Source organism: Idiotropiscis lumnitzeri, unplaced genomic scaffold (genome assembly GCF_059441095.1).
Source record: "Idiotropiscis lumnitzeri isolate Australia: NSW breed Sydney's pygmy pipehorse unplaced genomic scaffold, RoL_Ilum_1.0 HiC_scaffold_35, whole genome shotgun sequence".
NCBI classification, from domain to species: domain Eukaryota; kingdom Metazoa; phylum Chordata; class Actinopteri; order Syngnathiformes; family Syngnathidae; genus Idiotropiscis; species Idiotropiscis lumnitzeri.
The window spans coordinates 2,093,346-2,107,730 of NW_028283573.1; the positions used below are offsets into that span (position 1 = coordinate 2,093,346).

At 44.4% G+C, this 14,385-nt stretch overlaps 1 protein-coding gene across 1 annotated transcript in view; it reads left to right on the forward strand.

Moving 5' to 3' along the window:
• Positions 1–3,980, forward strand: part of slco3a1a (solute carrier organic anion transporter family member 3A1a) — a 30,450-nt gene extending 26,470 nt beyond the window's left edge. Inside the window, exon 9 of the mRNA XM_088287238.1 lies at positions 479–3,980. Within this exon, the coding sequence (XP_088143364.1) occupies positions 479–828 (350 nt within the window). The 3' untranslated portion in view covers positions 829–3,980. The remainder of the gene's footprint in view (positions 1–478) is intronic.
• Positions 3,981–14,385: the final 10,405 nt, after the last annotated feature.

The window sequence follows — 14,385 nt, forward strand, 5'->3', positions numbered from 1 at the left end:
CTCCTGTTCATCAGTCCTCTTGCTACTTGCCATAACGATAATAACGATACTTGTCACATGTGTTACTCATTCGCTAGCATGGAGGTGAGGATTTGTGACTTGGAGGAGAGGCTACACATGAGGAAGAATGGCGTTTAGTTGCAGCTCATCGCTGATGTGGAGTGAGTTAGCTTGGCACCTGGCATTTCCCGGTAGTTCCCGTGCAGCCCGCAAAACTGGGAAGACATAGCCGCATGTAAGGTTAGCAGCTGTGAGGTCGGACGTGCTTCAAGCTCAATAGCACATCTGAAAGCGCTTGCAATTTAAAGGGCCAGCGCATCGCACCCAATTCAACCCCTCCCATTGGAAAAATTTAAAATGTATCAATCAAATGCCGTAACTTGGCCTTGGCACTGAATGTTTTCATTCTAATGCACTTAGGTTGTTCTGGGCACTCAATGAGTTCAAAGTAACAAAAGCCGTTTGGTGTCCCCCCCAGGCTTCATCCCGCCACCCCTGATCTTTGGGGCGGGCATCGACTCCACGTGCCTGTTCTGGAGCTCGGACTGTGGCGATAAAGGTGCGTGCCTGCTGTACGACAACCTGTCATACCGCCGGCTGTACGTGAGTCTGGCCATCACCCTCAAGGCGGTGGCCTTCCTCTTGTACACCACCACCTGGTACTGCCTCCGCCGCAACTACAACGCCTACATCAAGAGCCATGAGGCCAACCTGGCGCCGGGCGACTTCTACCCGTCGCTCTCGGAGGCTCCCAAAGTGGACAGGACGCAGTTCATATATAACCTGGGGGACCACGAGTATTGCGAAAACATGGAGTCGGTTTTATAGGACCTGCTGCGGGGACGCCGGATATCGCACTGGCCAAGGAACTTGATCCCTTGTCGCATGTAACGGCAATGAGCTGTTGCTGGCCAATTCGTCATTCTCAGCGCAACTGGTGTGATGCTAGCGGGGTTGCAAAGGGGAAATTTCTGCAAAGTTTTAAAGTAAATTTTTCATGGGAAATTTGGGAAATGTATTCATGGATTTGCCTAATATTATTATTATTACTTCAAACTTTTTCTACATATATCTCTAGGGTTGGGCGATATGTCAGTGAGACGATATCCCGCTGTGTCTAAAAATAGCAACGGTGTCACTTTCAACACCGCCGTAGCACACCTCATCGCATTGCTTCCCTTTTTTCAGTTAGATTTAAAACAGTGCAACCGGTTTTCCAAGCTACGGGGGCTGAGGATTATTTCCAAAAAGGAAGCAAAACGCATACATTTCAGGCAGGCGATCGGAAGCGTATAGATATCGATCGAAGATGACCGAGCCTTCAACCTTGAGTGCCTCCCTTGTAGAAATATCATAAAATGCTTTTATCATAACTGCATGTCTGATATTTGTAACAAATCAATCTTAAATTGCTCGCAAGAAGGCGGTGAAGCACGTTTTGCCACCATCTTGTGGCATTTATAAGCGGTTACACACCATTCTTTTTGTGTCTAAATGTAATCCAACCAATTCTTGGTAAATTCCTAATTTATTCTCAGTAATTCCCATGGAAAGCTTCCAAAGTAAAAAATGCAACCCTCATTACTAGATCACTAGTTAGGCAAAGACAACAAATGTTCTGAGTTTAGGTCATTCTCTGCTGGTGTACACGCACACTCACGCGTGTACGTGCCGTGCACTGTGTTCAAGGAGTATCAGGGCCGTATGGAAAACTAAAAATATCTTACCACAATTAGGTGTAAAATAAAAATAAAGTTGAAATATTACCATCATTAAGTAAAATATTACTTTTTATATTTGTATGCTCTTGCTTTATATGGATTGATTTGTGCACTAAAGTTTGGAATATTACAAGTATGTCATTGAAATAGCAGAATAAAGTTGAACTGTTAATACTTCCAAGTTGTAAAATTACAAGAACAAATTTGAAATAATAGAACAGCTGAGATGTTAAAATAGTACAGCAAATGTTACAAGAATAACATTGAAATATTAATAGGATAAAATTGGGGCTTTGCGTTTTGCGGCTTCAGTTCTTTGCTGATTTTTCCAAAACATTCATAAAATGAAACTAAAAGAAAAAAAAATCCAGGCATACTGTGGACAGACTCATTTAATTTTTTTTCATTTTCTTAGACAATCGCCATTCATTATCATGACAAGCCCGATTTATTTCGTGTAACCTTCCAATTTTTTGCAACCATTACATCTTATTCCTCGTAGTTTTCCGAATAATGTCCATAGCATCCCCATATTTCTTTACTGCTGTATTAGGAATTTTGTCTCCGGGAAAACTCTGCCCTTTTCACCGTGTCCCTCATTCTCCTTCATAACGTGTATACTGTGCAAAGTTTCTATAATTACCAAGAGGACAAAAGTTACGGCGGTTGTTCGTAGTTAATGTATGTTGAGGTTTCCAAGTCGTTTTATGGAAACAGCAGAACCCAGTCGGACTTTTTACTCAAGTGGTCCGTAGGACCTTCTTGAAAAGTTCTAAACTCTCATGCTGCGACCCAATTACTAGTTGATGTGCAATTAGGCAATACCGACATATCATTTGTATTCCACCAGTTTATTCTGCCTAATTTTTCTTAATGGAGTATATAATGCAAATGACAATGTCTTAGGACGCTGCATATCAGAGGAGTGCATTAGGAAATGAAAAGTCATATTTTTGTGTGTATTTGAAAAAGAAAGAGATGAGTAATATATTTATCTTGAAGAAGTGCAGAAAGCTCTACTAGATGTCAATACTGAGACATATCAGATGTGTGGTTGCACAGAAGATGGTTTGCGGTGAGAGCAGTAAATGCGTTGCAGATTTGTTCTGTGTTAGCAAAAACCCACAACAGGGCCCGGGGTGTGTGTGTGTGTGTGTGTGGGGGTGTGCCTGCGTGTGTACAATAGGGATGTATCGATATCCAAATGTCACAATACGATTACACTATCAACCTCACGAAGCGATAATTATCACGAGGTTTTGAGGGTTGGCAACAAAAAAAAGGCCACGCTGCTGTAGAACTTAGTCTTGTAAAACATTTTTTAAAAAATCACAATATTGTAGTTTTTTTTTCAGATTTTTTTGTTGTTTTTTTTAACATAACAGCATTGCCATATTGGCTTGGTCAGTCATTTTCTTGCCATGTGCTCCTGTTGGCTCATCAGCGCAAAGTATCGTCGTCGATGTGTTCGAAGCAGGCAAAAAGTAAGGTTTTTTTTGCCAGAGATTAGGTGTTGAGCAAGAACTCCCTGGTCGTTGGGCAACGCTCGCCTGGCTACTATAGGCCCTTTCGCGACGTTCGCTGAAATGTAGGGCCCCAAAGAGCAGGAAGTCTTTGTCCAAGATACTGTTTGAATCCCCAAAGAATCTTGAGGCGTACAACACCACGTGAAGCGACGCTGATGTTGAAACATATTTTCTGGTATAACTAATTTATGGCACCTTTTAGCGGGTGGACCCAAGGTTATTTTAGGCAACGGAAACTGAAGAAACTAAAAATAAAATTGAAAAAAAAACCGTTTTCATTAACGAAATAAAATGAAACTGAAAATGCTTTGGTCGAAACACCAACAAACCGAAACTACCACTTAGGTTCATGGAACCCTAATTCTAGACAACATATTCTTAATTTTTGCTACTCTGGCAATTTAATACATGGGCCATTGGAGTTAATTTTAAATGTACCGTATTTTCGCAGTCATAAGGCGCACTTAAAAGTCCCAAATCTTCCCCTAAACTAACACAGCGCCTTGTAAGGCGACTACGCTCATTATATGGACAAAGTATCACGCGCAACCATCAACCCTTTTACTCATTGGGCTGTTCGGAGTGCATGTTAGCACACCCTGCTGGACAAAGTGTGAGTCATCTATGCTTCAAAGTGACCATGACTATACATTATGTGACTATGGTGTTTGGGTGATGGTGTGGGAGAAAGCTGGACAAAAGGGCAGCTGTCCACAATGTTGTAGTCTGTCTTATCATTGCCATGGGTTGAGTCAGCGCGAGCAGCCGAGCTATTGCTATGCTAAAAGCAGCTGAGCTAGCGCCTTGTAAGGCGGCGTGCCCAGTGTGTGCTTCAAAGACAGAAAGAGCACCCTCAACAGGTGTTGCCCTTTGAGGCAGCGCGTCCTATGACTGCGAAAATACGGTATTTATTTTGTAATTACTGAATGGCCGTCGCTGAAAGAGAAAGAGAAGTTCGAACAGTTGTCTAGCAATTGTAGTACATCATTTTGTACATGTGATACGTGACCAGACCAGGTTTTCTCTTTGGCCTGCTTAATTTGCTTGTGTGTGTATGGGTGGATTCTGTAGAACATAAAATATGAATCAAAACAAACATGAGCAGTTGCATGTAAATGTCTCTATACAATGCTAATTAGATGTGGTCCTAATTATACATAAAGTTCAAATAGTGCTCTAACATTAACCTCAATCTACATAAATTACCTACAGTGATGATAACCCCTAATCTTGAGACACTTGGCTTTGTAATGCACGCACACCTTATGAATCGGGTCAATCAGGATCATTATCTAGACCTTCTGCAGCCCTTGCTGATTATCTGCTCATTTAAATCAGATGCAGCAGGGAGACATGCGGGAAAACAGGCAGGACGCCGGCCTGCCCTAGGAGGTGCTGGAACTTCATCAATGAAAAACAACTTGGGCTTTTGAACAGATTTGCTGCTATTAATATTGTGACGAGGCAATTTTGATATCACGATATTGGCGATATTGTTACATCCTTAGTGTACAAAATGTACATTTATTCGTGGTGTCGGGAGAGTTGGACTCGTTCTGATGCTACTGATCTCTGCCGTTCTAGTTTGGACATGTTCATATTTGTTTTCTATGCACTTTATTTTACTCTGGTAATAAATACTTTTCCAATGAACAAAGTACATGTCTTGTAAAATACATGGGTACGCAAAACTTATAAAAACAATTGATTTCTATTCATTTTTGTTTATGTACGTTTATAAAAAGTTGAATTACAAAAGTGGAATACTGAAGAATTATAGTTTTTAATCACATTTAGAATAAATAAAAATAAACAAGTCAAAATGTTCAATTTGAAAATTTCAAATTAACATCTAAATCAGAACCTGTGAAACAAGCTTTATTCAGTAAACAAAAACACCTAAGAGAACGATGAATCAAAACAAAATGTAAGAGTATACATATGTTAAAATTTAAACCATTGCTTTATAACCCTAAACCTTGTAAAGTTAACATGAAATGTTTCATAAAACAGGCACGAGTTCCTTACAATTTAAAATGACTTCTAATGTAAGCAAGGATAACTGAAACTTGTGACGTTCACCCCTAAATTAGCGTTGGGTTGAGGAGGAATAGGGTGAGGGTGTAGCTACACCGTAAAGGCCACGATTCAGACTGATGTCCAGATTTTCCCTTTTTTTTTTTTTTTTAATTTCTCCTCTGATGACGTTATGAAATCACGTGACACCGTGAAAACTGCAAATACATACAGGCCGAATGGCTGCGTGTGAGTTTTCCTGATCTCTTACAGGACGGGGACTGTTCAAGTTTGAAATGTGCACCAATGGGGCTCATTTCTGTTAAAATTTGAACAGTTTGTAACTGTAAAAGTAGTTTTTTTTTTTATTTAAATTGGTAAGTATGGCAGATGAACAAATGAAATTGAATTTAAATGGGTAAGTATGGTAAATGAACAAGTGAAGAGAAATTTTTGAATTTGTACAGGTAAGTACAGTAAATCAGTAAGTGAAAAGAAATTGTTTGAATTTTGACGGGTAAGTATGGTAGATGAGTAGGGTTACGGTTAGGGGCAGGTTTTTATTTATTTATTTTTTTAAAACTTTTTTTGGGAAACTTTTTTTTTTTTTGACAATTTAACCCTAACCCTAACCCTACCCTAACAATCACATGACGATAATGACAGGCTGACATCTATTTTTTAATGTCATGCGATCTACCCATACCACCTTTGCAATCGACTGGTTGATCGCGATTGACGTAATGAGCACCCCTGCCTTAACCTAACCCTTAACCTAACCCTAACCCTACCCTACCCTAACCTTAACCCTGGGACTTGAAATTCCATACAGGCATAGTAAAGGAAATGTCTCACATAGTTTGAATTTGGTGTTAGCGGTTTCATTTTTTACATTTGTTTTTATATTACTGGGCCTGTTTTATTTAATGGTGATTAGAATGTGTCTAATAATCAGATACCCTTATAACATATAATCTTTGATAATTGGTATAATTTTTTTAATTGAATATGTGATATTTGTTTTGTTTCATTAATTCAATAAAGGTTTAAAAAAAAAAAAAAGAAAAACAATCTCTGCCTATTCATTCGATAAGGTTTTTTTTTTTTAAAGTCACCTGTCCATGTTCAAAATTTAAACGTCAACTTGTTTGTCTCACTGCTTCTTCGCGCATGTACGCCCCTCCCACCACCACTGTGGGTCGACTTTATTACACCCTACCCTATGCACATGTTATTTCTTGAAACAGCTTAATTACCATCAACTCTAAAATGTACCATTTCCTCATTTCAATGTTACTCGTTCCAGTTATGTCTTTAAACGTGGAGAAAGGGTGACAAAAGCTTCGTTTTTGTCCTCGAGGCGGCATAATCGCGTGCGTGCAATATGTCCCTCGGCACGTTCCATAGTTAAGGCGTCACCTTCGGTGAGAGCTCGAGTTTTGTCCATTTGCCTCCGGACCTTCTAAAGGTAAGCACCTCTTCTCGCCGATGCTTTTTAATTAAATGGGGCGCCTATTTGTATTGCAGTGGTATTGTTTTATGCTGTTAATATGATGTGCGTTGCTGCTGGGTTGCACTTTAATGCTCGTTTTGACGGCTGATGCTTGAGCTATGGTGTAGTTTCTTTTTCTTTTTACCTCCGTGTAATATTGTTGCTACTAGCGTTGTCGTCCACGGTTGGTTTTCTGTGCTTTGTGGCTTCGTGGTGGCTGAGGTAAAATCGGATTTAGTGGCGCGCTGAGCGCGAGTAAATTGGTGGTGCCTAGGAGTCAAGGAGCTAACTGCTAAGACCAAATTTCATGGCGCGCTCAGCGCGAGTAAATTGCTGCGGCCTAGGAGTCACCGAGCTAACTGCTATATCGGGGTCTAATGGCGCGCTTTTTAATTTATTTTTTATTTGCCTCCCGTGCAATATAGTTGTCACTTGTGATGTCGTCCACGGTTGTTTTTTCTGCATTGTGGCTTCATGCTGGCTGGGCTAACTGCTAAAATCGGTTTTAATGGCGCGCTGGGAGGTAAGTTCCTCTCCCACCCGGGTGGGAGAGGCTAGTTGCACGGTCCATCTCCTGGTACCTTCGTCCTCCCGGGAATCGGGGTGGCTGGGGGTTACCCCATCGGGGCCAGGTATTGGAACCGGGCTGTTGCCGGCGACGACCGTAGCGCACCACGGTCCAACCTGAGTTGTCATGCTCATACATCTTTCTTTTTATTTTTAAATATTTTTTTATTTTTTAATTATTATTTTTTGTGTATTTATTTCATACACGTCAGTGATTGTTGAGGTTATGAGGTAAGTGGAGAGGTAAGTAGATGTGTATGTGTGTGCGTGTGTGTGTGCGTGTGTACGGGAAAGGGGCGATCAAAGAAAAAGGAAGAGAAAAATCTTTCAAAAGGGGCTTTAAAGTGCCCGTCGCGACGTTTCGACCGTTTAGGGTCTTCTTCAGGCATGGGCACTAAAGAAAAGAGTGTAAAATAAAAAGCAAGGCGTTGTAATCTTCAATATAAGTACGGAGGTGAGCAGTTGTTTCTCTGTGAGTCGGAGCAAGAGTGGCTGCGTATGTGCTTTGCCAATTCACATAGTGGGCGGGGGCGGGGGCTGTTGTTCTTCAAACCCAGAGTGTGCACCAATGAGGATCGTTCTTTCTCTACTCTGGTTGAGCTTGTTTTCCTTTGAATAGGTGAGTCGTGAGAAAATCTGAAACTGTGAATAAATAAATAAATGAATATTATAATAAATTATAAAATGAATAAAGGGGAATATTTAGATCTTTAGTAAGGCAATGAATCAATTAAAAAGTAAATGAAAGGAATCATTTGCGCTTTAACAGGTAAGTATACAATATCAAGGTAAGTGAAAGGGAATGTTCCAAATTTCAAGTAAGGCAATAAAATTGAATTAAAATCGAATTAAGAGGTAAGTGGGTGAATTATTTGCATCTCAATAGGTAAGTATACAGGTAAGTGTTAAATCTCTGCAGGTAAGTGTAATATTATTAAATAACAACATGAAGATGCTAAATCTTATAGGGGTTGTGGGTTAGGGTTAGGGTTAGGGTTAGGGTTAGGGTTAGGGTTAGGGTTAGGGTTAGGGTTAGGGTTAGGGTTAGGGTTAGGGTTAGGGTTAGGGTTAGGGTTAGGGTTAGGGTTAGGGTTAGGGTTAGGGTTAGGGTTAGGGTTAGGGTTAGGGTTAGGGTTAGGGGTTAGGGTTAGGGTTAGGGTTAGGGTTAGGGTTAGGGTTAGGGTTAGGGTTAGGGTTAGGGTTAGGGTTAGGGTTAGGGTTAGGGTTAGGGTTAGGGTTAGGGTTAGGGTTAGGGTTAGGGTTAGGGTTAGGGTTAGGGTTAGGGTTAGGGTTAGGGTTAGGGTTAGGGTTAGGGTTAGGGTTAGGGTTAGGGTTAGGGTTAGGGTTAGGGTTAGGGTTAGGGTTAGGGTTAGGGTTAGGGTTAGGGTTAGGGTTAGGGTTAGGGTTAGGGTTAGGGTTAGGGTTAGGGTTAGGGTTAGGGTTAGGGTTAGGGTTAGGGTTAGGGTTAGGGTTAGGGTTAGGGTTAGGGTTAGGGTTAGGGTTAGGGTTAGGGTTAGGGTTAGGGTTAGGGTTAGGGTTAGGGTTAGGGTTAGGGTTAGGGTTAGGGTTAGGGTTAGGGTTAGGGTTAGGGTTAGGGTTAGGGTTAGGGTTAGGGTTAGGGTTAGGGTTAGGGTTAGGGTTAGGGTTAGGGTTAGGGTTAGGGTTAGGGTTAGGGTTAGGGTTAGGGTTAGGGTTAGGGTTAGGGTTAGGGTTAGGGTTAGGGTTAGGGTTAGGGTTAGGGTTAGGGTTAGGGTTAGGGTTAGGGTTAGGGTTAGGGTTAGGGTTAGGGTTAGGGTTAGGGTTAGGGTTAGGGTTAGGGTTAGGGTTAGGGTTAGGGTTAGGGTTAGGGTTAGGGTTAGGGTTAGGGTTAGGGTTAGGGTTAGGGTTAGGGTTAGGGTTAGGGTTAGGGTTAGGGTTAGGGTTAGGGTTAGGGTTAGGGTTAGGGTTAGGGTTAGGGTTAGGGTTAGGGTTAGGGTTAGGGTTAGGGTTAGGGTTAGGGTTAGGGTTAGGGTTAGGGTTAGGGTTAGGGTTAGGGTTAGGGTTAGGGTTAGGGTTAGGGTTAGGGTTAGGGTTAGGGTTAGGGTTAGGGTTAGGGTTAGGGTTAGGGTTAGGGTTAGGGTTAGGGTTAGGGTTAGGGTTAGGGTTAGGGTTAGGGTTAGGGTTAGGGTTAGGGTTAGGGTTAGGGTTAGGGTTAGGGTTAGGGTTAGGGTTAGGGTTAGGGTTAGGGTTAGGGTTAGGGTTAGGGTTAGGGTTAGGGTTAGGGTTAGGGTTAGGGTTAGGGTTAGGGTTAGGGTTAGGGTTAGGGTTAGGGTTAGGGTTAGGGTTAGGGTTAGGGTTAGGGTTAGGGTTAGGGTTAGGGTTAGGGTTAGGGTTAGGGTTAGGGTTAGGGTTAGGGTTAGGGTTAGGGTTAGGGTTAGGGTTAGGGTTAGGGTTAGGGTTAGGGTTAGGGTTAGGGTTAGGGTTAGGGTTAGGGTTAGGGTTAGGGTTAGGGTTAGGGTTAGGGTTAGGGTTAGGGTTAGGGTTAGGGTTAGGGTTAGGGTTAGGGTTAGGGTTAGGGTTAGGGTTAGGGTTAGGGTTAGGGTTAGGGTTAGGGTTAGGGTTAGGGTTAGGGTTAGGGTTAGGGTTAGGGTTAGGGTTAGGGTTAGGGTTAGGGTTAGGGTTAGGGTTAGGGTTAGGGTTAGGGTTAGGGTTAGGGTTAGGGTTAGGGTTAGGGTTAGGGTTAGGGTTAGGGTTAGGGTTAGGGTTAGGGTTAGGGTTAGGGTTAGGGTTAGGGTTAGGGTTAGGGTTAGGGTTAGGGTTAGGGTTAGGGTTAGGGTTAGGGTTAGGGTTAGGGTTAGGGTTAGGGTTAGGGTTAGGGTTAGGGTTAGGGTTAGGGTTAGGGTTAGGGTTAGGGTTAGGGTTAGGGTTAGGGTTAGGGTTAGGGTTAGGGTTAGGGTTAGGGTTAGGGTTAGGGTTAGGGTTAGGGTTAGGGTTAGGGTTAGGGTTAGGGTTAGGGTTAGGGTTAGGGTTAGGGTTAGGGTTAGGGTTAGGGTTAGGGTTAGGGTTAGGGTTAGGGTTAGGGTTAGGGTTAGGGTTAGGGTTAGGGTTAGGGTTAGGGTTAGGGTTAGGGTTAGGGTTAGGGTTAGGGTTAGGGTTAGGGTTAGGGTTAGGGTTAGGGTTAGGGTTAGGGTTAGGGTTAGGGTTAGGGTTAGGGTTAGGGTTAGGGTTAGGGTTAGGGTTAGGGTTAGGGTTAGGGTTAGGGTTAGGGTTAGGGTTAGGGTTAGGGTTAGGGTTAGGGTTAGGGTTAGGGTTAGGGTTAGGGTTAGGGTTAGGGTTAGGGTTAGGGTTAGGGTTAGGGTTAGGGTTAGGGTTAGGGTTAGGGTTAGGGTTAGGGTTAGGGTTAGGGTTAGGGTTAGGGTTAGGGTTAGGGTTAGGGTTAGGGTTAGGGTTAGGGTTAGGGTTAGGGTTAGGGTTAGGGTTAGGGTTAGGGTTAGGGTTAGGGTTAGGGTTAGGGTTAGGGTTAGGGTTAGGGTTAGGGTTAGGGTTAGGGTTAGGGTTAGGGTTAGGGTTAGGGTTAGGGTTAGGGTTAGGGTTAGGGTTAGGGTTAGGGTTAGGGTTAGGGTTAGGGTTAGGGTTAGGGTTAGGGTTAGGGTTAGGGTTAGGGTTAGGGTTAGGGTTAGGGTTAGGGTTAGGGTTAGGGTTAGGGTTAGGGTTAGGGTTAGGGTTAGGGTTAGGGTTAGGGTTAGGGTTAGGGTTAGGGTTAGGGTTAGGGTTAGGGTTAGGGTTAGGGTTAGGGTTAGGGTTAGGGTTAGGGTTAGGGTTAGGGTTAGGGTTAGGGTTAGGGTTAGGGTTAGGGTTAGGGTTAGGGTTAGGGTTAGGGTTAGGGTTAGGGTTAGGGTTAGGGTTAGGGTTAGGGTTAGGGTTAGGGTTAGGGTTAGGGTTAGGGTTAGGGTTAGGGTTAGGGTTAGGGTTAGGGTTAGGGTTAGGGTTAGGGTTAGGGTTAGGGTTAGGGTTAGGGTTAGGGTTAGGGTTAGGGTTAGGGTTAGGGTTAGGGTTAGGGTTAGGGTTAGGGTTAGGGTTAGGGTTAGGGTTAGGGTTAGGGTTAGGGTTAGGGTTAGGGTTAGGGTTAGGGTTAGGGTTAGGGTTAGGGTTAGGGTTAGGGTTAGGGTTAGGGTTAGGGTTAGGGTTAGGGTTAGGGTTAGGGTTAGGGTTAGGGTTAGGGTTAGGGTTAGGGTTAGGGTTAGGGTTAGGGTTAGGGTTAGGGTTAGGGTTAGGGTTAGGGTTAGGGTTAGGGTTAGGGTTAGGGTTAGGGTTAGGGTTAGGGTTAGGGTTAGGGTTAGGGTTAGGGTTAGGGTTAGGGTTAGGGTTAGGGTTAGGGTTAGGGTTAGGGTTAGGGTTAGGGTTAGGGTTAGGGTTAGGGTTAGGGTTAGGGTTAGGGTTAGGGTTAGGGTTAGGGTTAGGGTTAGGGTTAGGGTTAGGGTTAGGGTTAGGGTTAGGGTTAGGGTTAGGGTTAGGGTTAGGGTTAGGGTTAGGGTTAGGGTTAGGGTTAGGGTTAGGGTTAGGGTTAGGGTTAGGGTTAGGGTTAGGGTTAGGGTTAGGGTTAGGGTTAGGGTTAGGGTTAGGGTTAGGGTTAGGGTTAGGGTTAGGGTTAGGGTTAGGGTTAGGGTTAGGGTTAGGGTTAGGGTTAGGGTTAGGGTTAGGGTTAGGGTTAGGGTTAGGGTTAGGGTTAGGGTTAGGGTTAGGGTTAGGGTTAGGGTTAGGGTTAGGGTTAGGGTTAGGGTTAGGGTTAGGGTTAGGGTTAGGGTTAGGGTTAGGGTTAGGGTTAGGGTTAGGGTTAGGGTTAGGGTTAGGGTTAGGGTTAGGGTTAGGGTTAGGGTTAGGGTTAGGGTTAGGGTTAGGGTTAGGGTTAGGGTTAGGGTTAGGGTTAGGGTTAGGGTTAGGGTTAGGGTTAGGGTTAGGGTTAGGGTTAGGGTTAGGGTTAGGGTTAGGGTTAGGGTTAGGGTTAGGGTTAGGGTTAGGGTTAGGGTTAGGGTTAGGGTTAGGGTTAGGGTTAGGGTTAGGGTTAGGGTTAGGGTTAGGGTTAGGGTTAGGGTTAGGGTTAGGGTTAGGGTTAGGGTTAGGGTTAGGGTTAGGGTTAGGGTTAGGGTTAGGGTTAGGGTTAGGGTTAGGGTTAGGGTTAGGGTTAGGGTTAGGGTTAGGGTTAGGGTTAGGGTTAGGGTTAGGGTTAGGGTTAGGGTTAGGGTTAGGGTTAGGGTTAGGGTTAGGGTTAGGGTTAGGGTTAGGGTTAGGGTTAGGGTTAGGGTTAGGGTTAGGGTTAGGGTTAGGGTTAGGGTTAGGGTTAGGGTTAGGGTTAGGGTTAGGGTTAGGGTTAGGGTTAGGGTTAGGGTTAGGGTTAGGGTTAGGGTTAGGGTTAGGGTTAGGGTTAGGGTTAGGGTTAGGGTTAGGGTTAGGGTTAGGGTTAGGGTTAGGGTTAGGGTTAGGGTTAGGGTTAGGGTTAGGGTTAGGGTTAGGGTTAGGGTTAGGGTTAGGGTTAGGGTTAGGGTTAGGGTTAGGGTTAGGGTTAGGGTTAGGGTTAGGGTTAGGGTTAGGGTTAGGGTTAGGGTTAGGGTTAGGGTTAGGGTTAGGGTTAGGGTTAGGGTTAGGGTTAGGGTTAGGGTTAGGGTTAGGGTTAGGGTTAGGGTTAGGGTTAGGGTTAGGGTTAGGGTTAGGGTTAGGGTTAGGGTTAGGGTTAGGGTTAGGGTTAGGGTTAGGGTTAGGGTTAGGGTTAGGGTTAGGGTTAGGGTTAGGGTTAGGGTTAGGGTTAGGGTTAGGGTTAGGGTTAGGGTTAGGGTTAGGGTTAGGGTTAGGGTTAGGGTTAGGGTTAGGGTTAGGGTTAGGGTTAGGGTTAGGGTTAGGGTTAGGGTTAGGGTTAGGGTTAGGGTTAGGGTTAGGGTTAGGGTTAGGGTTAGGGTTAGGGTTAGGGTTAGGGTTAGGGTTAGGGTTAGGGTTAGGGTTAGGGTTAGGGTTAGGGTTAGGGTTAGGGTTAGGGTTAGGGTTAGGGTTAGGGTTAGGGTTAGGGTTAGGGTTAGGGTTAGGGTTAGGGTTAGGGTTAGGGTTAGGGTTAGGGTTAGGGTTAGGGTTAGGGTTAGGGTTAGGGTTAGGGTTAGGGTTAGGGTTAGGGTTAGGGTTAGGGTTAGGGTTAGGGTTAGGGTTAGGGTTAGGGTTAGGGTTAGGGTTAGGGTTAGGGTTAGGGTTAGGGTTAGGGTTAGGGTTAGGGTTAGGGTTAGGGTTAGGGTTAGGGTTAGGGTTAGGGTTAGGGTTAGGGTTAGGGTTAGGGTTAGGGTTAGGGTTAGGGTTAGGGTTAGGGTTAGGGTTAGGGTTAGGGTTAGGGTTAGGGTTAGGGTTAGGGTTAGGGTTAGGGTTAGGGTTAGGGTTAGGGTTAGGGTTAGGGTTAGGGTTAGGGTTAGGGTTAGGGTTAGGGTTAGGGTTAGGGTTAGGGTTAGGGTTAGGGTTAGGGTTAGGGTTAGGGTTAGGGTTAGGGTTAGGGTTAGGGTTAGGGTTAGGGTTAGGGTTAGGGTTAGGGTTAGGGTTAGGGTTAGGGTTAGGGTTAGGGTTAGGGTTAGGGTTAGGGTTAGGGTTAGGGTTAGGGTTAGGGTTAGGGTTAGGGTTAGGGTTAGGGTTAGGGTTAGGGTTAGGGTTAGGGTTAGGGTTAGGGTTAGGGTTAGGGTTAGGGTTAGGGTTAGGGTTAGGGTTAGGGTTAGGGTTAGGGTTAGGGTTAGGGTTAGGGTTAGGGTTAGGGTTAGGGTTAGGGTTAGGGTTAGGGTTAGGGTTAGGGTTAGGGTTAGGGTTAGGGTTAGGGTTAGGGTTAGGGTTAGGGTTAGGGTTAGGGTTAGGGTTAGGGTTAGGGTTAGGGTTAGGGTTAGGGTTAGGGTTAGGGTTAGGGTTAGGGTTAGGGTTAGGGTTAGGGTTAGGGTTAGGGTTAGGGTTAGGGTTAGGGTTAGGGTTAGGGTTAGGGTTAGGGTTAGGGTTAGGGTTAGGGTTAGGGTTAGGGTTAGGGTTAGGGTTAGGGTTAGGGTTAGGGTTAGGGTTAGGGTTAGGGTTAGGG